Below are 26,631 nucleotides of genomic sequence, written 5' to 3' on the forward strand. Positions count from 1 at the left end.
TAGTCTTGAATAGCCAACAGACATATCTGAGAAATGCCCAGTTACTTTCTTACTAAAAAGATGAGAATTCTCCACAGTTGACAGACAAATGGAGTCTGATTTTGGCAAAATAAAAAATGGCCCAGAATGAGGTCTAAATAGAAGCCATATAGTTATAGTGCCACTTCATTGCATGTGAAATAATACAGACAATGAAGATAATTTTGATGAGATTAGTTTTATTCAGTCGGCTATAGGCAGGATTTAAAAGGTGTCAAAGGTGTCTGCCTGTGACCCACCCCCTAAAAAAGGTCAGATAGATGCACTGTGTGCTATTCTCTCATTGTTGATGTTTATATGTAGATATATTGGAGCACAATTTGACGTAGGTGACAAACAAGTACGGTTGGTTAAGAATGGATTTATTAACATAATAAACTGTGCAAACAGGAACATGTGTGTTTGTGTGTTAAAGGGTGTGTGTGTGTGTGTGTGTGCTGAGCATCTGTGGAGTAGAGAGCATCGGGGATCAGGTTAACACCATGCTCACCCTCGACTTGATGGTGCAGGGACCGTTGAGAGACAGACAGCTTTTTTCACTGTATGTATTACCAACACACTTCTTTTTCTGGAAATCTTACTACACACTCACACACCCACAGCTCTTTTCACACCTATTATTCTTCCAATCTCACACACACACACTCACACTTCACACCTCACACATGTTCTTTTCATCTGTAGGAGTTGACAGTGGAGTTCCGGTAGGCGTGCTGTGAGGGTCGGGGGTCCACCTTCAGGTGCCATTTCCACACTCTGCCTCAGTGAGTCGACCTGAAAACTGAAACCTGGGTTTCCACATTCATTAACACACATTAATCGAATTAACTTTAATCACAACTTCATGCATTTTTATGTTTTCCTGTTTCCTCACCCGAGACTTAAAAGGGGCCCACAATAAAAATGACATCACATGAGTCGTAACTTTATCTAAGCTCTCTGTGTTTACTCTGCAGAATAAACAATGTCAGTCCTTTAAGGCGAGGGCAGGAAGCATGGCTGGAACCATAGCGATGTAAACTGTTTCTCTTGTGCCTATTGCAGTGATTCAGTGGTTAAGGGCGCATTTTAGTCAAAATACGTAATAGAATATATGTCCTACTCCCATTGGAGCACTACTCAGTCTATTGTGTTAATTTAGGTTGTCTTGGTGTGAAACAAACACGTACAGAAACAAATCCCGTTGCAAAAAATGGAGAAAACATAAACAGCACCTAGAGGACACAAGCAGGGAGGCAGGAGGTTAGCAACCCCCTCATCCTACTGACTCAAACTCTGAGAGAAAACCCCCACATCCTACTGACTCAAACTGAGTAAGAGAAAACCCCCACATCCTACTGACTCAAACTGAGTAAGAGAAAAGTAGGACCATATTTCTACTACATTAATGGGATGGGGGGGTGGGCCCATTACTCATAGCTGGGCCAACAGGAGGGTTGCGCCCTGTGGACAACATCTCAATATATAATAATGCAATAATATTGGCTAGTACTGGAGTAGCAGGTAATAGGTTGAGTATGAAGTATGAGCGGCATGAATTTTCTCAACTGTTTCTGGCTCATTTGACCCTGAGGAACAAAACTAGGGTGCTGTTGTTTACTGTCACCCGAGCCAACATTGAGATTCTGCCACGCCCTTTTTCCTCATGGTCAAATTAGCCAGAAACCATTGAGAGTCATGCCGCTCATACTTCATACTCAACCTATGGGCTGCTACTGAAGTATAGAGGATATTTAGGCATTTAAACTGGAGTAGATAAGTGCCCCACAGACCCCTGTTGAGCCAAGGTGCATTTTTTTTTTACATACAAAATACTGGTACATGATATCAGGCAGCATCTTTCTGACATGAAATAATACACTGGTACATGAGATCAGAGAGTATATTTTTGACATGATAAAACAGACTGATGATTGGCTAACAAACAGTATATAAGGCTACATACAGGAATATATACAGTATAATACACAGTATTATATTTATGTTTGTCACAAATATACAGATTTCATGTTTGGAGCAACTGACACACTTCAGAAAATTCAACAGGAAAATCATAATGGTAAAAATGTCTTACTGACTAATTACATCCATTATATTCATATTTGCCACATACTTGACAGAAATATTCGTATACTAAATCACAGTTATGCATCTTTGTCTGTGTCACACAAACATTCATGGTCGCAAATGTAGGTACAATAGGTTCCAGCCTCACTTGGGGTACCAGAATAATGTAGGTACCTTACTTTGTGAGCGGCAGCAAATAAATGTGGCTGCAGTTGTGCATAAACATAAATACTCTCCACACAAGAGCCACCAAGATAATGTTGGTACTCTCCTAACAACAGCACCAATACACAATACACAAAGTGTGGTGTCTACCATAGTGGTCAAATTAAAGATCAGTCACAAATCAGTCTCAAAAATATACTAAACCAACCAACCAATTTGGAACTCTGATTAATAATTAAATGAATTAACTTCAACCAAAATGACCATATCAAACACTAGTAAAGGTTGAAGGAGATCTGAATAGAAGAGGTTGGCAGCATTCACTTTTGTGCAACATTAAATATACCAGCATATACAATCAAAGGCATTTATGTACAAAATGATGTTCAGTGAACAAATCCAATCAGTAAGTGAATATTGCAATAACAAAAGTTAAACAGTCCGTTGCTTAGCCATTTGAATGACAACGCTAAGTCAGCTATATGTATGCCCAGTTATTATATCGAAGTTACTAGTCCTTGAGGGACAGGGGTTTCTGATGATTGTTGAGCTAGGCTGAGGAGTTTGTGGCTGAAGAGTTCAGGGTCATCTTTACAATGGAAACAAGCTGAGTGAGTTATCTTAAAGTTAGCTAGCATACTTTGTGTTGCAGCTGCTCACGCTAAACTTGTTAACTAATTAGCTTCGCCTCTGAGTTTGAGTAAATCCTACATGCTGCAAAGAGCTTTCCTGCACTTGTCACTTTGGTAAAACCTGTTGAAGGAAACTTTGCCAAGAGTGTCAATTTGTCCTCACACACACTGTAGAATGATAAGCATTCAGCATTTTTGTTTAGATACAGACCAATTCTTTGTGGACAATCAAGGTCAGGGCAGTCTGCCATAATCTCACCATTTTGGAGGAAGCCATGTAACTTGTTTAGGTAGATTACAAGACAAGGGAAAAATCCACTTTGGCCCATTTGGTCATCTGCACGTCTAGACTTCTGTGCTCTGCTTGAAACCCCTATTTCTACTCTGTCTCCACTCACCTCCACCTCCCAATAGCATCGCTTAGTCAAAGCTTCTTTAGACAGCATAATCTCGTACTGTGATGCATCCATTGATGAACCTGTTGACACGCTTTTGTCCCTAAGAGAAATGAAATCCATGTCGTGTGGTACTCGGTCATCCAGTGTGAGTGGACAGAAATCTACAGGCAATCATGAAAAAGCCATTAGATTTCAAGAAGTTAATCATAAACCATGAAACTAAATACTCCTTAATTAGCACTCTGAAGGGCCTCATTTACTAACAGGATTGCGCCCATTTCAGGCGTAAAATAGCAGGTAAAAACATAAAACCGTATTTACACAGGTGGAGCACTTTAGATTATCGCTGCTGGGAAGGTATAAGGGAAAGTGGGTGTTCGTCGCAAAGAGATGGGAGGAAATGCGTAAAGTGCGCCTAATTGTGTCTAGTAAGTAATTGAAAAGGGAGCTTGAATTTCCTGCTGGGCATTGCTGCCTGACGCACCTCCTCTGGTAACCGTGGATCAGCTGCAGGGTCGTCATGACATAACAGCTGCTAAATGAAAACTATATGCCTGAGAGAAATTTGAAAAATACGAACATCAGAAATGTTATTTTTTTTTAAATGTTTGTATTTGATATATCATTTAATATAGGCATATACAAAATTGTCTCACCAGCTAGCTGTTTGGCCACGCTTTACCCAGAATCGCTGCTCATTGTATGGTTTACTTTAAAAATTCAAGCACACCGAGTACAGTGCTCGCCTTCTGCACAGGAGTAACACGTATCTATTCAGGAAATGTACTTGTACTCGATGTAGACTAACTAAACTAAGTAAATTATAGAGACAGAGCAGCATATTCATTTCACCTTCCATGTTTATTTTGACGTTATAGCCTCTCGAGCGCAAACTACCCCCAGTGCCATGGCAACCAAACGTCTGAAAACTTCAGTTGCCCCTGTCGGTAGAGATAACGTATTTCCGCTGGGATCCGTATTGAAACTGGAAGTTGGAACTTTACTTGGTTTACTCTGGTTGGTTAAAACTTGTCATCTGACCTGAACAGCCAATCACTTGTGTGTTTAGTCGTATGACTTCGTAAAAGTTCGGTTAACAAGTCAGTTGAGTATTGAGCTGTATAACTTAAATAATAAATAATAATGAAAAAAACAATTGTTTAGAAGGCAGGCGATCGACACAATTTCTCAACGAAAAAGTAAAGGTCCTAGTATTAGCCAGTCAAACGGAGTAAAGTACCCACTTCCGGTTTCAATACGGATTCTCTGGGCAATACGTTATGTCTGCCGACAGCCCCTGTCCACGCTACAACTTGGAATACACCGTTTTAAAGTAAGGGGTGTTGTGTATTCCTACCAGACTATTTAATGGGATGCTATGGGGAAGTTAACCTAGCTATTAACTATCCTAGCTATCTCTAGCTTAGGGAACCATCTTAACAGTTTGCAGTTGCATGTGTGTGATCAACTCATGTTAATGTGTAATAAACTCTTAATATGAAGCTGCACAGGCACCCTGAGGGGTAACCATAGCAACCCAGAAACTCAATGTTCGCTGAAAAGTTTAATTTCCCAAAATCAACTCACCAATAAAAGACAGTCTTGAATTCAAAGTGATCACAACTTTTAATGTGGACGGAAGGGCTAATCGGAGAAATATTTATGAGTTTCTATATTTACCCGGGTTAGTTTGCTGTACCTCCTGAACCAAAAGCTCTAATTCTAATTTTAGCTCATCATCCATGGTGGAACACGCAGGCTCTTTCTTCCCTATTTTAGCGGAGTGCTATTAACACTAATGGGGGGTGTTAGGCGCAGATGACGCGACAAGGTTCTTGTTTGATAAATATGATGCAAAATACCGTGCGCTATATGCGGTTTGGCAATGGCGCTGATTGGCTGCGGTCGCAATGTTAGTAAATGAGGACCTGAAGAGTCTTAATTAATGGCAAATGTACTGTATCAAGTGATTTTGTCATCGTCTCCTTCAAAAATGTTGCTTCTTCTCAACCATTGCATTTTGTTCCCTTTTTACAATGTTTATTGAGGACCATGTATATTATATTGATGAAATAAGGCTTATTATTATTATTATTATTATTATTATATTATTTAAGGATTATTATCAGTTAGGAGGAGTGGGATTTGGATGTTTGAATTGTTTCCCAAAATAAAACTACAGGAACAGCATACACACTGTTATATTTGTTGCTTGTGTACTCATTTTTCAGTGATGAAAGAGTAAGAATATATCATGAAAAATTAGTCTTACATTTCCTTGGTCCAGGGTTCAGCTGGAAAGCTTCAGAGGAATCCAGACTGAAAAGATATAAAACTGCATGAATTTTGCAATGTTTCTGACAGTAGTATTTTGGTATAGGTTATCCATACTTACATTAGAGTGTCTAATTTATATTTGGGATCGCTTTTCTGATCAAAGAGAGACACTATCCCTTGTGCTCGTGGGTTGTTAAAGTTCAGACACAGCTGCTCCAAGTGTAATGGATTGCAATCCAGAGCATGGGCCAGAGAATAAAAACCATCCTCTTTTATTCCACAACCTGCCAACCTACCGAAACAGACAAAAGCTTTCACTACCCTAAATACAACCGTTTTGGGCCCTAAACCAATTCAATTTAATTCAAATTGTTTTCATATATAACAATTGAGATTGTCTCAAGGCACTTTTCAGAAACTACAGAAAGTACTGAGGTGACTGGGGCAAGGAAAAACTCCTTGACTCAAATGGGGGACCCATCTGCTTGGGGGTGGCCGGGCAGAGAGGTACAGATAGAAAGGGGGGACAGAAGGAAAGGGATTAGATAATCAGGTGCAAGCAACTGGATTCATACACGCATCCGAGGATAAAACATATTAGCACACATGCGGCATATGTTCATGATACATATGCGCTTCCATAGTATCGACTGACGTTGAAGTGGGGAGCATGTTATTTTCAGCCATCTTAAATCTAGCAGCCACATATTGTTTCTGAGGGCAATTCCTTGGCTTGTGTCTGTGTTCAAAACTTACCCTAGGGATTGCAGTCTACAGTTTGCATGCTTAATTCCAGCAGAGAGAAGCATGACTCCAGTATCCTGCAGGTCATTGTCTCGTAGTTGAAGATTTTTCAGGTTGGAACTGGGAGATTGTAATACATAGGCTAGATATTCACAGCTGTCCTCTGTTAGGGAGCATTCTGAAAGCCTGTAAATATCACAAGATTGTTCACACACAAACACACATCTTGGACCAAATGTATCAATGGTGTGTACCGACTAAAATCATGCTGAGCACTTTTCTGCACATAACATACAATACCTGTGTGTATGGTCTCGTTAACTGTGTAGGCCTATGACTTTTATAACTGAACTATCAACACAGCTATGACGCCAATTGTATGGGAAGGGGCCACCCAGTTGACTTCAAGGTACAGTATATTTAACAGTACGGAGGCCAATATTAAAAGGTGTTCCGCAGCAATGTCAAGTTTTCACGAAATAATCAGCATAATTGACGTACCCATCAGAGCCAGAGAGGATCATCAGTTTGCTAATTAAGAAATAACTTAAAGTAATACCCAAATTATTTGAGTTACTATCAATCGTAGCGCAATGGCCTGGATGATTTATCCATTCTTTGGTAAAGCAGCGTAACGGTGCAAATTGCAAAATGGAGTGTGTGTGATCTTGGTAAGAAAATACTTTCTTTCATCCCTTGCTTTATTTAGCATAGCATTACTAATTGAACTATAACACAGATGTGACCCACATGGCAGCTTATTCCCCTATAAACTCGCAGGATCCGCAGAGTTCATTTCAAGTTCAACCATGGGCGCACTTTCCCTGGGAAGGTTTACCTGGAGGATGTACATGCTAATCTGAACAATTTAAGGTTCGTCTCGACCCACGCACTCCAGAAATTACGCTGATTTGACTCATGTTCAGATTTATGAAGAGAATGGGTGTGCAATGTGCGTACATAGTGCTTGATAACTCTCAAACGCACTATCACACTAATTGCATAACACGCAACCGAATGGGTACTTTAATTTTGTGAAATGACAGATTTATTTTCCATAGCTGCCTCGTAAATCTATGGATCACATATATAGGTCTATATCCTTAAATAAATGTTTCAATAAATCCTTACAAATATCTTAAAAATAATCATAATAGTCATAAAATATAAAATCGTATATGAAGTTCAGCTGTGCTTCAGCTATTTTCACAGCACCAGCTGCCACTGCAGTCCCAATTAATACATAATTAGTCACTGCCATGTGACAATTAGATACCTTGGTGAATGGCATATGATGGTTGGTGAATTTATTTTGTCAAATGATAAAACTATGCTGGCAAAATATGGTTTAGATCAGGGGTGCCCACACTTTTTTGGCTTGTGATCTACTTTTAAAATGACCAACTAAGAATGATCTACCACAAAACATGTTCATAAATAGAGACTATGCATGGCTAAAAAGGGGGGGGGGGGCACCGACACTTAAAGGAATCATGGTGATGTTGGTGACATTATTTGAGATAGTTGCAGCCTAAAATTCTTGATTTCGAGGGAGCTTTTCCAAAAAGTTCAGATGAAAGTTGCTGTGTTTTTAGGTGTTTGTTGCGAATTTTCCTCTATGTAATCATAATTTAGTTATTTGTTGAAAAATAACTGATTAATAAACAAACATTCATTCATCAAGAACAAAAATAAATAACCTTGCCAATATGCTAAACAAAAGATTACCAGGACTACAAAACTTATCCACAACACAGTGCACCTGTTGGCATTACAGAAGGACCATCAGTAAGACTGAATAAAATGTTATGAATGTCTCAGCCTTCACATATGAGGGAAAAATACAGCCTGTGTCACTGTGATCTGTCTCGTCATCTGACGTCCTGCCTGCGTTTCTGCCGTTCTCATTCTATGCGTATCAATCTGTTTTGCTATCCTTGTTTATTTATTTTGTCCGTAAAGTTGTTGATGTTGTTCAATCTCATATATTAATTTAAAGTCATCCAATTTCAAGTCATCCATTCTTCAACACTCGCTGCTACCTTATCTTCAAACAGAAAGTAACGTTAAATCTCCATGGCAACAGCTCTCAAGGGTTTGGATAATAATCGGATTTATTGCTTCCTTCATTATTCACAGCTAAATAACATAAGGCTTTTTATTTTGTTTAATACACGAAAAAGCTATATCTGTTCTATAAGAAAGGTAACCTTAAATGACTTCCGTTGTGATCTGGCGATTTATAGAAAAAAAAAAAAAAAAAAGAAAAAAGAAAAAAAAACCTTTATTTTTGTTTTTATTTTTTTTTAAATGACACGATCTACCACCAGAAGCTTTGCGATCGACGCATTGGGCACCCCTGGTTTAGATACTATGGGCTCTATTTTTGGCGCGACTGCCTTCAGGGCTTGTTTGAATGCATTTTTGCTATTTTAAGGTCGGCAAAAGAATGGTTGAAAAGGGTTGTGCTTAGTCTCTTAATCATTGGTGTGATTTGGGCGTAACATGCAATAAACCAATCAAAGTGTTATCTCTCATTACCTTCAAAAATCCACATGCGCCTTGGCGGAGTACTATTATAAGAGTGGATTTGCCAAGTCTCTGCAGAGGAAACGGGTTTCACTTTCACTTACAGCACGTGCATCTACGGCACCAACAGGATTCCCCCAAAGCTTCCTGATTTTAAAATATCTTGATGTACACGGTAATAATCTTTCATATTCATGGGTTCCAAAAACGTCACTTCAGAAAAGCCTGCCGCCATATTTGGGTGCCACCTCTGAAGTAACTAGTGTTTTGTTTTGTTAGCATTTTCCTGTCAAAGGGAGCTAAAAAATAAAACCGTTCAGAAACCTCTGTTTGACTTTTGCCTCCACCATTACAAAGAGTGCTAGAGACCTGTGGACTCGCGTTAGCATCAGGAGAAAGTTGATACAGAGGTGACATTTGTCACTCGTACTGCTTTATGATTCCCTTTTTCTGCACTACCTGACCCGATCAGATCACTGAGAACTGCCGTTCTACCGTCCCTTTTATGCTACTATTGAATCTATATAACTGTAAATTCGATCATTTATGTTTTCATTATAAAAGAGATGAGGGGAGTATGCATTAAATAATGTATATTAACCTAAATAAGAACTGTTGAACTGTGTAGTAGGCTAACGTTACGGTTTGAGTGAATGGTGAGCGTGATACGGCGAAATGGATGATAAAAAGCTTCTGAATGGAAAGTTTACTTTTAAAAGTTGTGTTGTGCAAAAGAAGCGAGCTTCACTGTTGTCTGAAAATGTCAACAGGCAGCTGGCTGAAAGCAAAGAAGTAGTAGGCTTACCTTTTATTGGTAACCTAACTATTACGGTTCATTATTTCTGAAATAAGAGGCCTGACTGCTATGTTCCCAGCAAACTTGAAAAAAAGAAAATATTAAGCCATGGTTTAACTGCACTATAGAGTCCTTGTTTACCTGAAATGTGCACTTTATACGTTTATTTTGTACCGCCCTGTTTGGAAATGTTGGTTTTCAATAAAATAAAACATTTGCATAAAGCAAGCCAATCCACTTTTCCATGTTGATAAGGGCATTAAAATAAAAATGAAATGATGGAAAAAAAAAAAACTAAGGGACATTTAGAATAGATAAAAATTTGCGATTAATCGCGATTCATTTTGAGTTAACTATGACATAAATGCGATTAATCGCGATTAAATATTTCAATCGTTTGACAGCACTAATGTATATGTATATATGTCTATGGGCGCTGCGACAGTTTCGGACACAAACATGGCGGCGCTGGAGCACGGTGATGTCAAATGGTACCCATGAATTGTAATATTTTTATTTGTAATCATTTGCATGTTTGTGCGCTGCTCCGCGTTCCTGTTACAAGCAGAGTGTCCACGCGTTGTGCACCCGTCTATGTAGACGCATATTACTATCTTTATTATGCTTCTTTAAAATAACAGTGAAATAATGCTCCATTGACTTCAGACCAGATATGTGTTCGTCGGTCAATCGTGCAGTTGCCTTCTGCTGCCTCAAGATAGCAATACACCAACAATATGCCTTAACACACCGCATTTTAAGACCAATAGATGGGCACAGGTGCATCTGCTATTAAAACAACGTTGGAAAATGATACCTCCGTCGGACTTAAACTAGCAAAGACACTGCACCTGTATATACACCACATGTGTCAACCATGATGTTATTGGGTGTTTCCATGTTTTTGCATGTTCTTTAGATCAGGGGTTCTCAAACTTTATGGGGCCAGGGACCCCTCAAAGGGCACAACATTTTCCGAGGACCCCCTCATAATCGCATCCCAAATTAAACCATATAGGCTTATAGCTATTTGTAATGTTATATGCTTTTGGACTCTTTTACTCTAAAATTATATAGTACTAATATCACAAGAGTTTTAGATTGTATTACATTTGGCATTACTTGACAGTATGTAGGATAGATTTTTAAATTATCTTTTTGTAAAATGTGCTGAGAAGCTAAACCCTACATAAAAACATATTGATGGAATACATTTTTTTATCAAAGCAGATTGTAGGGTTTTCCAATAAAACTCAGATTGTAGGGTTTTCCAACAGAGATGATTCTGAAGATTTATTTTTAACAAAGACATTGACAAAAATGAAATATCCACCTAATGTTATCTAAAACTTTTATTCCTGACTGACATTCTGTACAAATCTCTGTACAAAAAATATGATTAACTCTTGTCAGTGGTGGTGTTGGACGGAGAGGTTGAGGCTATTGAGAACGCTGAATACGTCCACCAGATATGCCAATTTGGCAATGTACGAAAAAAAATTGGCAACGTCCGTTCTCAGAAACTCTGACACCTCTCTGCGTAGCTTGAACACACGCTGAAGCACCTTTCCACGGGAGAGCCACCTCACTTCAGAGTGATAAAGCAATGTGTCGTGGCCCGCATCCATTTCCCGACAAAGTTGCCCAAACAGACGCGACTGCAGCCACAGCTGTATTCCTTGGGTTTGTTGCTGTATTCCGGGTGCTTTGTTAGAAGATGCCGCTTTAGCTGGGCCGGTTTCATACCCTTGTTTGCTAGCAGCTGGAGACAGATCACACACATTGGCTTCCCCCCGCTGCTTTCAATGAAACCTAATTCTATGTAGTTCGTGTCATATTTTCCAATTTTGCTTGGTTTGGGAGTGTCGCTACTCGCCCGTTTAAAATATTTATCAATTTTTATCACTGATACTGATACTCTGATTTATAGTACTGCGACCGCCAGAACAGTAGGTCTGTGGGCGTGGAAGTCGTTGGTTTGTTTATTTACCCGGTTTTGTTGTCACTGAACAATGGCAACCTTTGGAAGCCAGATATCTGCTGTTGTTTTATGGCTGATGTGATGAGCACTTGTCTGTATGTTTTTGTATACTGTATTGCAATAAAAAAAAAGAACCTTTGGACTTTTTCACGGATCCCCAGGCAAGGCGTTGCGGACCCCCAGGGGTCCCCACTTTGAGAACCTCTGCTTTAGATTAGTTGGCTCACTAGTTTCAAACCAAAACTCCTTATTGTGGTTCGCCCAATAATGTGAAATGTAACAGAACTTACTTTAACATCTGTATCTTAGAGTTTGCATTGATGCATTGATTGCCGTCACAGAGAAGTTTCACTCCCAAATCTCCTAAGTCATTGTAGTTCAGATTCAGTTCCCTCAAGCTTGATTCTTCACCCTGGAGGGCATTTGCCAATGACGTACAGGACTCATATGTAAGATGACATGCAGCAAGTCTGTGGAAAGATGCAGAATTTGTTAACTTGCATATTGCAATTTCTGTTGCAAGCAACTTACACTACAACTTGGTGACGACTCATTAAAAGTAACTAAGTAAAGTGTATATGCTCATTAAAAGATAAAAAACAGGGACACAAAATACTCACCTTAGACTTGAAAGCCTGCATTGTGCACTCATTAAACCATCACAGAGCATTTCCACTCCCAAGTCTGTCACATCATTATGGCTCAGCTCTAACTTAGTCAGTGTAGAGTTTGCTTTAAGAGCAGAGGCCACATAGCCACAGGCATCCTTGGTAAGAGCACATTTGGCCAGACTACAAAAATGAGAATTAAACAACAGACAGGAGAATTAATGATTTATATATATATGTGCCATTCTACCGAATTGGTGCAAAGTGTGGTCCCACAACAAGAAAAACTATTTACAAAACAATGAAGTATTCAGACATAGATATTTACTAAAAATATGTTATGGTCTATTTAAACCCAACACATTAAATGAGATAGGGATACGCTAAATATATACAAAATTATCATTTATAGGGTACTTTCTATTTGGAAGTAGCTGTCCCCAACCCTGGCATCTAAATTTCAATGTCTGTAAATAACACTTTTTACATTTTTTTAATCCCTATCCCTCATGGCTGAATGGTAAGTGGCTAGATCCCATACTTTTGATATAAATGTGTTCCAAAGTCTGAAAATCAGTGTGTAACCTTAAGAATTGTCACTACCGAACACATATTTTCTTCAATTAAGTAAACTTTTTTTTTTTTTGCAAAGTATTATGTTTGTTTGTGTCACTACCAAAACAGTCACTACCGAAACATATGGTAAAGTTTCGGTAATGACATGATCGTTTCGGTAGTGACAAAATGGAATGGTATGTAGTTCAATCCCATCATTTTGAAATAAATGTGTTATGTGGACTAAATGGTAAACATGTAGATAATCCTGATTTCTATCTGAAATTGTTCAGGAGAGAAAGAATCATAAGACACCAAAATGCCAAAAGGAAAAAGTGGAACAGAGAGGCTGAGAGAATACCGACAAAGAGTGAGGGATGACCCAGTGAAACACCAAGAATATTTAAGGAAGGAAAGAGAAAGAAATAAGAAACGAAAGGAAGAAGGAAAGTTGAAATGTATCAGTGATTTATCCAACAGGGAGCAAAAGAAGGTCAGGAAATCATGGAGGAAAAGACAGCAAAAGCACAAAACATTAGTGTTTTAAAATATTCCCAACCTAAAGCATGGTATGAGTTAAGATTAAGCAATAAGGTTGAGGAAATATGATACAACCTTGCAAACAAAATACTGTGGTCACTACCGAAACAGTGCAGTCACTACCGAAACACTGGGGGCCTCATTTACTAACAGGATTGCGCCCATTTCAGGCGTAAAATAGCGGGTAAAGACATAAAACCCTATTTCCAAAGGAGGCGCACCTGAGTAAAAGCGCAGATTACCGCTGCTAGGAAGTGGGTGTGGGAAAGTGGGTGTTCGTCGCAAAGAGATGGGAGGAGATGCGTAAAGTGCGCCTAATTATGTATTAGTAATGAAACAACGTGTTTTAGCATGACATATCAGCTGCTAAATTAAAACTATGTGCCTGCGAGAAATTTTTAAAATGTTTATATTTGATATCATTTAATATAGGCATACAAACAAATAGAATTACAAACTGTACCACCAGCTAGCTGTTTGGGAAAAGTTTGGCCACGTCTTACCCAGAATCGCCGTTCATTGTATGGTTTAAATGGTATTTCATAGTTCAAGCACACCGAGTACAGTGCACACCTTCTGCGTAGGAGTAACGCGTATGTATTCAGGAAAAGTACATGTACTCGAAGCACACTAACTAAACTACCGGTAAGTAAATTGTAGAGACAGAGACGCATATTCATTTCACCTTCCATGTTTATTTTGATGTTATAGCCTCTCAAGCGCAAGCTACCCCCAGTGCCATGGCAACCTACAACTACAGTTTTCAAATGTATCTGCCTAGGGCAGCGTTTTTGAACAGCATGGTTTTCAGTGTTGGAATACGCCGTTTTAAAGTAAGGGGTGTCGTGTATTCCTACCAGACTATTTAACGGGATGCTATGGAGCAGTTAACCTGGATATTAACTATCCTAGCTATCTCTAGTTTAGAGACCCATCGTAACATTTTGCAGTTGCCTGTGTGTGATTAACTCATGTTAATATGTGTGAATATGAACTTTCTGAACATAAACTCGTTAATATGAAGCTGCACAGGCACCCTGAGGGGTAACCATAGCAACCCAGACACTCAATGTTCGCTGAAAAGTTTAATTTCCCCAAATCAGCTCACCAATAAAAGACAGTCTTGAATTCAAAGTGATCACAACTTTTAATGTGGACGGAAGGGCTAAACGGAGAAATATTTATGAGTTTCTATATTTACCTGGGTTAGTTTGCTGTAACCTCGTGAACCAAAAGCTTTAATTCTAATTTTAGTTCATCATCCACGGTGGAACACACAGGCTCTTTCTTCCCTATTTTCGCGGAGCGCTAAATAACACTAATGGGCGGTTTTAGGCGCAGATGACGCGACGAGGGTTTTTGTTTGATAAATAGGATGCAAAATACCGTGCGTTATTTGCGGTTTGGCAAAGGCGCAGATTAAGCTGCGGTCGCAATGTTAGTAAATGAGGCCCTGGGTGTTTTGTAAAAAATAAAGTATATTGAGTTATCAACTAAAATGTTATGATACTGATTGGTTTAATGTATGTTCAATTTCATCAATCATCAACTCTGGAATCAATATGATCAGTATTTTGCATTTTACAAAGAAATATTGCACTTAGATTTGGATGAATTGTATAAATTGAACTTTGAAATTTGGTAAAAATTTCATTTTTATTGATTTCATTGTGAAAACCTTCAAGAAATATTTGTAAAAATACTCTTCAGAGAAGGGAAGGAAACACAATCTGAACAGGTTAATAATAATACGTTTTTACTATAGTTTATTACTATGTTTCGGTAGTGACAATATTTGGGAGAGGAAAAACATTCCAACATTCTGAAAATACAATATAAAAATTGACGGTTCATTTACTAGATATGTGTACTTTAGACATGGTACAATATATAGACGGACAAAGTTTTGGGAATAAAACATACAAATTTTCAAAATATTTCCAACCTGACTTTGCACCAATTCGGTAGAATGGCCCATATACACAGGATATCATTTTGCAAGAGAAAAGAACCAAACCAAGAAAAAACAATAGCAATATACATTTAACCCTACAGGCATTCTAATGAATACGTTCAATTGGGAAAGGAGAAGATTAGGGTTCAAGAGGGCATGTTTCATTAGAAATTCGCAAAAGATTAGATCATTAGAGGAGTGTACAGCCTGAAGTGTACGTCCCCACAAAGTGTTCAGGCCCCTTTGGTTTAGCGTGGTATGGTCTGTCTCTTAACATATTTCTTTGCTTCTGTTTTGAGATAATCCTTGTTTTGTACTGCTCACCGTGTTTGTGTCCAACCCACTCTTGCTCAGACCTTTCTGACCTTGTTATTCCCCCAGCTTTGATCTTTGTATTTTGGCCTGTGTGATTCCTGTGGAGCAGCCTGATCAGCCACTTACTTCTCTTGCTGTTTATCTATAGTATCTGCATGAAATCCTATACACGCCTCTGACAATGGCACAGTCTCACACGCATAGGGATTCCTGCAGACCGTTACTTAAACCCAAACCAGTCTTTTGGGATTGTGCAGCCACCTCTGTGGCAAGTAACTGGTCTGTTGGATCACGCCCTGAAACTCTCAGCCAGTGGACCTCTGATGCCTTTCAGAATATCAGAGGTCAGGTAAGATGACTACTGAATCTTAGACAAGATCAGATTGACTGCTTTATCCCTGCAAGGTGTTTTAGGACCCTGGCCAGAGAATGTGCCAAACATGCTCATCTGCTTGCATATCTTAGGCAAATTTGGAACATGAACTTGAGAAATGGTGGAAAAGTTTGGGAAGAGACATAGTGAATATGCCACACCCCTCTCATATCAATCACCCACACTTAATTTGAACTCAGTTCTCTTCATCAGCTGTGGTCACTCTCAACCCACCACCTCCCCTTACACCACCTGTCTTCCATTGGTATTGGAATGGGGGGTGCACACAGATCCTGCTCTACTCCTGTCAGTATGGTTGACTCCTGCACAATCCCTGCAAGGCGTTCTGCTTGCATATATTAGGAAAATTTGGAACTAGAACTTGTGAACCTTTGACTGGGTGTGATGTGAGTTGATTATTAGTTAACAGGTATAACAAACCATATAGTTGAAAGAATCCACTGTTCCTGGCGAATATTTGATGAAACGCCAACATTGGGCCTCATTCTTGAACATTTTCTGAAGTTTCTTCTGAAATGTTTCTTCCGGACTTCCGGAAAAAGACCTCCGCCGGATTCATGAACGCTTGAAAATGTGTTCCTACGCAGCAGAAGCGTTCTGAGCTGTGCTCCCCCGGAACAGTTTTCTTAACTTGAAAGCGCGTTCTCGTGCACTTGGATTTTCATACAAACACGCCCCGCCAGCTCCTTATAAGGGCACTCAACCGCAGTGACGTGTGCAGTCGGAATCGACCGAATCTACACGAAAGCAACTCGTAAATGAGTAATTTACATTTACATTTAGTCATTTAGCAGACGCTTTTGTCCAAAGCGACGTACAAGGGAGAAAACAGTCAAGCTAAGAGCAATAAAAACCTGGTGTAACAATAAATACAACTTTACATAAGAAATAGAAAAACGACATAGAAAGAAAAAGAAGTGCAGGAATGTTACTGCTGAAGTGCAAGTTAAGCACTAGTCAAGGCGCCAGTTAGGAAGGGAGGTGCCCTCTGAAGAGTTGGGTCTTCAAAAGCTTCTTGAAGGTAGAGAGGGACGCCCCTGCTCTGGTAGTACTAGGCAGTTCATTCCACCAACGTGGAGTCATGTCAAAGCGGAAAGCGAGCACTTACAGTAAACGCAGATCTAACTTCACCTCAGAGGTGGAGGTACTGTTGCAGGATGTAGATGTGTCCATTCTATTCCACTATAGCTATATCAACGCGATTGAGTTTAGTGCTTAATTATTTATTCACTTACATTTGCAGTGTTCGTGTAGACCTTTTATTTATTTTAGGACATCACGATGCCTCGTAGAAACATGACTATAAATGTGAAACATAATTGTTAATGATACAAATATTCTTGTATTTATTATTATAATAATTATTTTAATCCGAGGATGTCTGTAGAGTTGATGTGAACGCAATCACCAACGATTTCTCACAAATGTATTAACACTTCTAACACGGAGAGTTTTCAGAGAGTTTCCCACGGGGCCATCTTGTGGTTTTTTAAGGAATCGCATTTGAGAAAACTCTGGCCGATTTACGACTGCTATTTCGCGTTCGGAAAGTCTTCTGAAGTTCAGAACAAATCCCAGATGAGAAAACTTTCATAAATGCCAAATGTTTTCCTAAATCCAGTTCAGAAGAAATTCCTTCTTAAATTCTTCTCAACTGCGTTCGAGAATGAGGCCCATTGTTTCCTTGGTTCAAGTTAGCTGGTAGTGAGTAAAGCTTAATGTATTGCGGTCTTTTACGCAGACACGCAAAACACGCAAGAGCCCCTTGTGTTGTTGCGAAATTCCCTCCGAGCACCTTTTGCGTGCTTGCGTCTCCCAAATTCCAGTAACTATCCGACAAGGCGACGCAAGCCGCAGGGCTGTGATTGGTCCAACCCATCGCTGTTTATCTTGTGGGTAGTAGTATGTAAACATTAGATAGCTGGCTCAGACACCTCGCAAATCCCCTCAGACGTTTTTTTCAGTTACAATAACAGGTTTTTCCATTGCACAGTGTCTATTTCTCAGTAACTTTAAAAAAATCTAAGCAAAAAAAAAAAGTCAAACAAACAACTTTTATGTACAAATACGACCATCTACGGAGTTTGGTCCGCCATCTTTTTTTTTATTGCTTTGCGACACCCACCAACCGACGGAGAACTATAAATGTTCACGAGTCCGTCGAAGCAACTGTGTGACCACGCAGTAACGCAGTTGTAGAAGCATAACGGCACCTTAAGAGAACTCGGAAAGGCAGCTTAGCGAAATAATCTGTTTATTCCAACAAAGTTTTAGCCTTGGAATTTCTAACACACAGCACAGTCATTTATCAAAACACTTTCTGTGGTTATCTTCCGCTGTCTCCTTACACTGCCGTCCTCTGAATGGTAACATAATTCTTTAGCTTCTTATATGGCTACAAAATTGACATACTAAACAAATGGCATAAAAGATTACCCACAGGTGTTAATCTGGGCAGAAAGCTTTTCGGCATTATTGTGTGTGTCAAATGTGGATCAAGGTGTGAGGTGGGGGAATAGTAAGGGATACGGGGGGTGAATGCCAGGCAGGGGGTTCTAACTGACTATGCCATCTGAACACTAATATGCCTGGCTCCAACCAACTTGTCGTGGCTGTAAACAAAGGCCCTAAAGGTCTGTGTGGGGCGCAGACACGTGACAGGTGGGGCGCGATTTGACGTGATGAACGGGAGATTGTCATGTTGCAATGCCTTCCTTTATAGACAATAATGATCATATACACCCCCATCGCACTAAACAACCACACTCAAACAAAGATGTATTGTATTAATTAGACTGCAGTTAACCTATCCTGTTCTATAGTCTTAACTCTGGGGTTATCTCCCTATCCCATCGGTCAGCGGTTGATGAGCAAATTAATGGCAACTGGATTTGGCCCAAGGATTTATTCTCCACACAGGTTGCACAGCACGTTACAGCAACATAACTTTGTTCCGGTCGCTACATCTGATCTATCCGTGTGCATTACCGCTCTCTCTCTCTCTCTCTCTCTCTCTCTCTCTTTCTCTCTCGCTCTACCACACACACCCTGTAGCCTACGTGTTGGTCCATTATACATTATAGGAGCTGCACCATTATACAACACTGTATTAACATTAGATGAGGGACTGGGATGAAAATGTGACCTGGAACCATAGTGCGAACATTTTGATTGACGTTGTCGTATTAATTGCAGCGGGACAATGAAAAAAAAAACAGTGGCTTAAAGACAGCTGATCCACCAAAAAATCAACCTAAAAGAAAATTGAAAATGTCAACACATTTTACAATTTTACATTACATTAAGTCATTTAGCAGACGCTTTTATCCAAAGAGAAGTACAAGGGAGATTTTAAGCTTGGCCTACCATTGATAACACAATTGCATAATAGGCCCTTTCTCTTTATTTTTGGAACTCAGCCCATTTGAGGCAAGGGTTGACAACATTGCACTTTTATTTTCTCTATTTCTGAACTGATGTTATTTATTATCGATTTTCTCATTTTGGAACGTACGTTATTTGTTATTGATTAAGATTTCGAAATTTGACAATTTTAAGCTTGGCCTACCGTTTTATTGGAGCGATGAGGGACAGGTGGGGCTTGAAAAGGCCCCCTTGTTCAAAGTGGCAAATGACAGGAAAAGTTTGAGAACCACTGGTCTAACCTTGGAGCTCTGGAACCCCTGGTGTGTCTGAGACTACGTGTAGGGATCAATTGATATGTCCTGGTATTTGAAACCTACCAATATCTAACATAGGTATGAGTGAACAAACCTGCTGTATTTTGCCTTTAGTTTTAGGCCCTAGCAGATAGCACTATCTGCCAGCACAGAATGGAAAATGCCCTTGCCCAAATAAAGTATTCCCTGTTTGGCTTAACATATTAAATGAAACTTTCAACTACTCCCCCCTATATTATGTCAGGATATTATTTCAATTATACTATATAATAGACCCCTCTAATACCCACCGATACTGCAACTGCACTGAAAACATACACTCTGAAAGTTGTTCAGGTAAAATAGTTGAAGTAAAACCAAATCAAAACATAGCTTGATTGTTCTCTCCTCTGTACATCGCTTTGGATAAAAGTGTCTGGTAAATGACTAAATGTAAATGTAAATGTCAGTTAAGAAACTGAATCCTACAAGATGTTGGTTCTACAATAGGACAATGATTCACAGCAGACCTCATAATATATAATCTCATAAAATCCATTAAGCACTTCAAGAACTATATAGTTTTCAAACTTAAGTATGATGGGAAATTTGTGTGTAAATCTTAAACATGATGTGCATGCAAGATATCCCAAGCTGTGATATCTACCAAAGGAGCGTTAAACACGGTGCCCAAACTTTTGCACATCCCACAATTACTGTTTTTTTACACACTGGGAAGGTAGATAGATGTAGATAGATGTCATTCACATGACTGCACCATCAAAATTATTTTGAGGATGGTGATGAAATAACCATCTTTAATGCATAAACAATGGTGAAAAAAACTTTCAAATTAGCTTTAAATAAACTGAACCAACCTTAGTTTTGTCAGTTTGCAGTGTGAACTACTCAATCCAGAGCAGAGAAACATCACTCCATTATCTCCTATGCTGTTGTAGCTGAGGACAAGCTCTGTCAGAGGTAAGGTGTCGGACTGCAGAGCTGAGGCCACACTTTTACAGGATTCAGCAGAGAGGCTGCATCCATCCAGTCTGAAAAGTGAACTCAGCTGTTATTTGCCATACATGTAGGATAAATAAAATCGACACTTTTTACAATTGGCTCAAGACAGCTCAGCAAAGAGTGAAATTAGATTATTTTTAACAGCATGGTAGTATGAATTATTAACTGAGAGTAGTTTTTCCGGCTGTTGATATGTGTGTTCTATTAACAACAGATTGGAATGAGCTATAATCTATTTTGACCCATGCGTAGGCTTTTACAATAGTTTACACAGCTAAATACAAACAAACTACTTTGACACAGTTGAGACCTGGAACAGTGAAAATAAGTTACTTTTGTAAGAATTACAAATAAAAATCAAACAGAATCACATGTGATTTCTTCTTTTTTGGCCATAATAACAAAACAAATGCATTTAAGGTACAGTGTGTAGTTTTTAGTGGCTTCACTACGAATCATTGTGTTTTCGTTAGCTTAGAATGAGCCCTTTCTATCTACATATGGAGTCCACCATGTTTCTAAAGTAGCCCAGAGAGTCCAGGCAAAGTAACTCATTTTGGAGCCAAAAATAGAACTAATTGTAAAATAATTTTTTTCAGCATAGAACATTTCTATGAGGTGTCCAGAACAACATACTAAAAGTCCTAAGAAATCCTAGTTGAGGAAATATGTTTAATTTTCATCAATCCGAGATGTGTGCTCATAATGCCAGGCAACAATACATCCCCAAAATGTAATTTTTTTCCTTAACTCCTATCAAAATAAAACTTTACACAATGAAAGTACCCATGAAAAGTAAAAATGATGGGCATATTCGATTAGTGTATAGCTCATTTGCATATTAAAATTCATTTTTCATTTTCAAACTTGTAATACAACATTTTTTACTTTTCATGGGTACTTTCATTGTGTAAAATGTAAAAACATTTTTGGAGTGTATTGTTGCCTGGCATTATTAGCACACATCTCAGATTGATGAGAATTAAACATATTTCCTCAACTAGGATTTCTTAGAACTTTTAGTATGTTGTTCTGGACACCTCATAGAAATGATCTATGCTTGAGCAGTGTAACCAGTGCGCAGACACGAATTCTGAACGCCTGCATTTTCCCAGTCAATGCTGGCCAAAATTTTCTTTCTTTCTTTCTTGCCAAAACAGGGAGCAGTATCTGTTGTGGACATTCTTTCTCACAAAGGCCAGTCTTTTGTCTTTCCATAATTTGCTTAAAGTGTTGTCGTATGTAAGCTTCTTTAATTATTCTTTCAGATAATGATGTACATTGTACTTGGAAACCTTTTCTGCAAGACTTTCGCCACTTTCATTTAGTGGGCGGCAGAATAAGTGCCTTCTTGTGTTTGGCCACTAGGGAATAGGGTTGCAAAATTCCGGGAATATTAAAAGTTGGAAACTTTCCATGGGAATATACAGGAATTAACGTGACATTTTGGGATAATTTATACTAACTGTAGTCCTTGGGCTCAAATGCAGTAGTGTGGCCTCAATAGCCCTGTTGTAGTGTGCAGGATGCTGGGAATTATCTGCATGTGATGGAGGAATGCACAGTGCAGGGTTTAAATTTAACTGAATTTGCATTAAATCGGGTTGTTTGAACCAGATCATGCTGCAAGATCTAGAATTGCTAACGTTAGTTACTTGCCAGCTAGACAATTTTGTTCCAGTTGAAAGAGTATGCTGTTCTTCGGCGAAATTCCCTGACGAAATCGCAGAGGCCCGAACTTCTTCAAGTTAGCTAGTTCGTAGTAAGAGCTGATGGAGATAATTTCCAAACACTGTTAATTACTTAAGAATGTATGAATCATGTGCTTATGAAATGGCTTTTCTCTGTGTGTGTGTAACTTAGAATATTAGGTGCCACTTAGTCTGCATATGTACAAGAGCATGTTTAGACCAGAAGTGATAAGAAGGGTCGAACTGTGCTTCTTCTGACCTTGCAAAACTTCCATCCTTGCCTCGGACGTCAGAAATCCACCACGTGGTTATCCGTGCTGAACGCTCAACTTCTGTCTATATAAACCTTATGCGATGTGTTTAATATTGCTTCACTTGCAGCCTTGTGCTGGGAGTGAGCCGATTGTTGTTTGTCTAATAAATATACTTATATGCAGCTCCGGAGTCCTGAGGTAACTAGGGTGAATTTTCACCTATCAAGAGCCTTGTGGAATACAGCTTAGCGAAAGAACATGTTTATTCCGACGCTAGCCACAGTAACCTCGGCACTGCACGGTCGCATGCCACGAGGCTGTCTTCTTCTGCGAGGAAAGGTGTTCTGTTACAAGGAAAGTCTTCTTACATTACAGAAATATACATACATTTATAGTGCAGAATTAACATATGAAACAAGACATAATGTTAGGGGAGGGGGTGGGTGCGTTTGGAGGTCAAAGGGGAGGTCTAGCCATAGCCAAGGACTATAGCCAGGTAGGGTCATATAGATGCTAATATGTTTGGCTTCGACCATTTTGTCGTGGCTGTAGACAAAGGCTAACAATCACTGTCTAATAGCTCTAGCTCCAAGACACACAAAAGCCAGGAACCATGTCTGATGGCTCTCAACATAGACAAAAGGTCAGGCGACAAGCTTGATGAGTGGGGGTCAACTTGAGGTATGGTCGGGTATGTGAAGTTATGGTCTGATTACTGAAATTCACCTAAATCTAACACAGTAGATTATAAATACAGTCACTTGTTTGCGTTGTCAATCGATAATGGATACAGTGTGCTTTGGACTTTCATTTGACGCATTTGATCATGTTGGGTTGAGATAAAAATTAGGGCTGGGCAACGATTAAAATGTCTAATCGCGATTAATCGCATGATTTCCCTGATTAATCACGATTAATTGCATTTGTATACACAAAATCCAATAATTAATTCAAAAGTAGTGTATAGCGCACTTTTATTTTAAATGTTCTGCCATATGAACTAAAGTGCCATAACATTTGTTGTGCAAACACTTAACGTCAGCATTTTTGTATAGTAGCAGTTAAATAAAATAAATACTTTGTGTAATTCTCAACTTAAACAATGTTATCAAAACAAACACAAAACTAAAGCTTATTGCCACTGCCAAGGCATTAATGTTAGAGTGTGGTGAAGCACCAAAAAGTTCACTGCTGGCAGTTACTCTGCTGTACGTAGTCTGCCGAAGCCTCCCACCACTGTCTGTTTCGTTGAATGATTTGCAATTATCACATGTATGTATATATGTCTATGGCGAACTATCGAGATTCTAAGTAACATGGAGACCAAACTTTGTTTGGTACTCCACGTAGATCATAAACCCTTGAATATACAAACGACTCAATTAAATCGGTTGAGAAATGTAAACGCTATAGCGCTTTTTATCCAGCTCCACCGCAGCTCCACCGTTCACTTGTGTTTGTTTACAGTCCAGCCTTTACCTTCCCAAGATGGCGGCGAGTTGGCACGTCGCAGCAATCATAGACATATATATATGTCCATGTCATAGACATATATACTGTATACGTCTATGGCAGCAATGCCCTTTTCCATGTTTGTTCATCCGCCCATTCTTTTCTTTTCCGGTTCCGCAGCAGTCAGCAGCAGACTTTTACAAAATAAAAGCCTGTGAGCAACAGACTTTTACAATAATAAAATAAATAATAAAACCTGCGTTAACGCGCGATAAAATAATTGTCGGCGTTAATTAATTGATGCGTTAACGCAATAATAACGCGTTAACGTGCCCAGCCCTAATAAAAATAAAACACTAATCCAGTAATTCTATCAATTCGGTTTAAAATAGCTAGCTACATCCTTCACAAAGAAACACAGTGTGTGCTGCATTCCATACATCTTTTTGAAGTTTTGAATGACATTTTTATTGATCAGCTTTTAAATTGCAGTAATTACTTTTATTTTCGATGAGTCGCCCAACTCGTGCTTTTTTGATAAAAAGTTAGCCTACTGTATACAAATAAACTTGGTATTAACATGAACATGGCTTCAGTGCGACAAGTAAACAATATGCTAGGTAATGACAAAGACGTTAAAAAACAACAGAAAGTCATGGGTTTCTGGCAGACAATGTTCCCAACTAGCTGCATCCAGGGTCCAGCTGAGCTAGGCTTGCCTTGTCTTGTTTTCAACTACTTTTAAGTTCCCTGTTACAGGCCAACTTTTGCACACAAAAAAAATCTAAATTTTCAAAATTCCCGAGCTCAACTTCTCATGGAAAGTTTCCAGAAATATTACCGAAAATTTTCTAGCCCTTTTCAACCCCCTTTAGGGAATCTCAATAGTTCGAACCCATTGTATACTTCTGGTATCTGGCTACCTCCTGACAGGCGTGACCGTTTGAGAAACTGACACACAAACATGATGACCACTGAGGAGAATATTATTAAGGCATTCCGTAATGATATTTAAACCCACCTGAGTTTTGCCAGATTGCAGTGTGGACTTGTCAGTCCAGTACAGAGAAATGCCACTCCTTTGTTTCCTATGTCATTGTTGCTGAGTTCAAGGTCTGTCAAGGGTGATTTCTCTGATCGCAGAGCGGAGGCCACAATTTGACAGGACTCAGCAGTAATCCTGCTCCCAGCCAACCTGAAAAAGGAGCTCAGATAAAGCTCAGATAGAGCTCAGACACCCTAAATCAGCTGTCAGTAAAATTAATACAATCTATACAACTGGCAGAAGACATTTGTTTACATTGTGACACATCTAAGTAGAGTAGTAGAACTAATGGTGTAAAAAACATTGATGGATGTGATCATTTTTAAATATATTTTATATCAATGTTTTTACCATATTGGATGATATTTTGATGCATTACTGAAATTGATGGTGGATATGCCAAACAGGAAATCTAAGTAGCATATTATTACAAGAGTTTTAGATAATCACTGTATTACATTTGACATTACTTGACAGTATGTAGGATAGATTTGTAAATTATCTTTTGGAAAATGTGCTGAGAAGCTAATGTTTACCTCACATAAAAACCAAATATTGATGGAATACATTTTTTTTATCAAAGCAGATTGTAGAGTTTTCCAATACAACTCAGATTGTAGGGTTTTCCAACGGAGATGATTCTGAAGATTTTTTTTAACAAAGACATTAACAAACATGAAATATCCACCTAATGTTATCAAAAACTGGTATCCCCGACTGACACTCCTTACAAATCTCTGTACAAAAAAATATGATAAACTCTTTTGTGTCATCAGTGAGAAGGGTGTTCCTGTCTCTCAGCACATAGTTTGTCCAGTGCAGTTTATTGACCCGGTCTTGTTGTCACTGAACGATGGCAACTTTGGAAGCCAAGATATCTGCAGTTGTTTTATGGCTGATGTGATGAGCACTTGTCTGTATTAGCGTTGTCACGAGCACTTAACAAATGGCATTCATATTAGTATTAGCCTCCAGCAAGATACTAACGAAAACAACATGGTGACATCACTGCATTGATTATACACGTATAGCGTTTTCTTTCTAGAGGTTCATTTTGACAATGAACTGGGCTACGTTCTTGCAGCCAAATTGAAAGCTAGATCAACGTCTTAAACGAGAATAGCTACATGCAATAGGGCCATCCGATATGCCTTCGGCTAACCTATAAAACTGGGCCTTCTGCAACGATAAACACGACCCGTACTGATGGAAGATTAAATGCATCACTTGCAGATTATGGCAGTTAACATTACTAGCGTGAAAAGTGCAGTTTAGTTACGTTAACCACACTGCATTATGATCATTGTACTACGCATAGTCAAAATTCTGTGATGGGGAAAATCGCTTGTCGCTAAACTAGGCTAAGGCTACTCGTGTACACAACAGAATGTCGTGTAGGCTCGTGTAGGCTGTATATGGGTGACCTTGGGGGTGTTCATGTTTATAATCACATTTGATAACTGTCGTTCTTTGAACTCTCTGAAAAGTTCGGGGTGTCTGTCTGAGAGGTCCT

At 39.0% G+C, this 26,631-nt stretch overlaps 1 protein-coding gene across 1 annotated transcript; it reads right to left on the reverse strand.

Moving 5' to 3' along the window:
- Positions 1–1,912: 1,912 nt before the first annotated feature.
- On the reverse strand, positions 1,913–25,747 carry LOC116218717 (NACHT, LRR and PYD domains-containing protein 12-like). Its single transcript, XM_031561305.2, has 8 exons — positions 25,095–25,747; positions 20,532–20,705; positions 12,249–12,419; positions 11,919–12,098; positions 6,335–6,508; positions 5,697–5,870; positions 5,574–5,620; positions 1,913–3,462 (listed from the first exon to the last, which is right to left on the reverse strand). The coding sequence occupies exons 2-8, from the start codon at positions 20,582–20,584 to the stop codon at positions 2,942–2,944; spliced, it is 1,320 nt and encodes a 439-aa protein (XP_031417165.1). The 5' UTR covers positions 20,585–20,705; positions 25,095–25,747; the 3' UTR covers positions 1,913–2,941.
- Positions 25,748–26,631: the final 884 nt, after the last annotated feature.

The sequence above is a fragment of the Clupea harengus genome, chromosome 23 (assembly GCF_900700415.2).
Source record: "Clupea harengus chromosome 23, Ch_v2.0.2, whole genome shotgun sequence".
Taxonomy (NCBI): domain Eukaryota; kingdom Metazoa; phylum Chordata; class Actinopteri; order Clupeiformes; family Clupeidae; genus Clupea; species Clupea harengus.

Excerpts from the sequence above, each read along its gene's own strand:
- LOC116218717 (XM_031561305.2), bottom strand. The coding sequence starts at position 20,584 with ATGTTTCTCTGCTCTGGATTGAGTAGTTCACACTGCAAACTGACAAAA. Across the intron at positions 12,099-12,248 it reads TGCAGGCTTTCAAGTCTAAG|ACTTGCTGCATGTCATCTTA; the intron begins GTGAGTATTTTG and ends ATCTTTCCACAG. Across the intron at positions 3,463-5,573 it reads GAACCCTGGACCAAGGAAAT|ATTTCTGTCCACTCACACTG; the intron begins GTAAGACTAATT and ends GATTGCCTGTAG.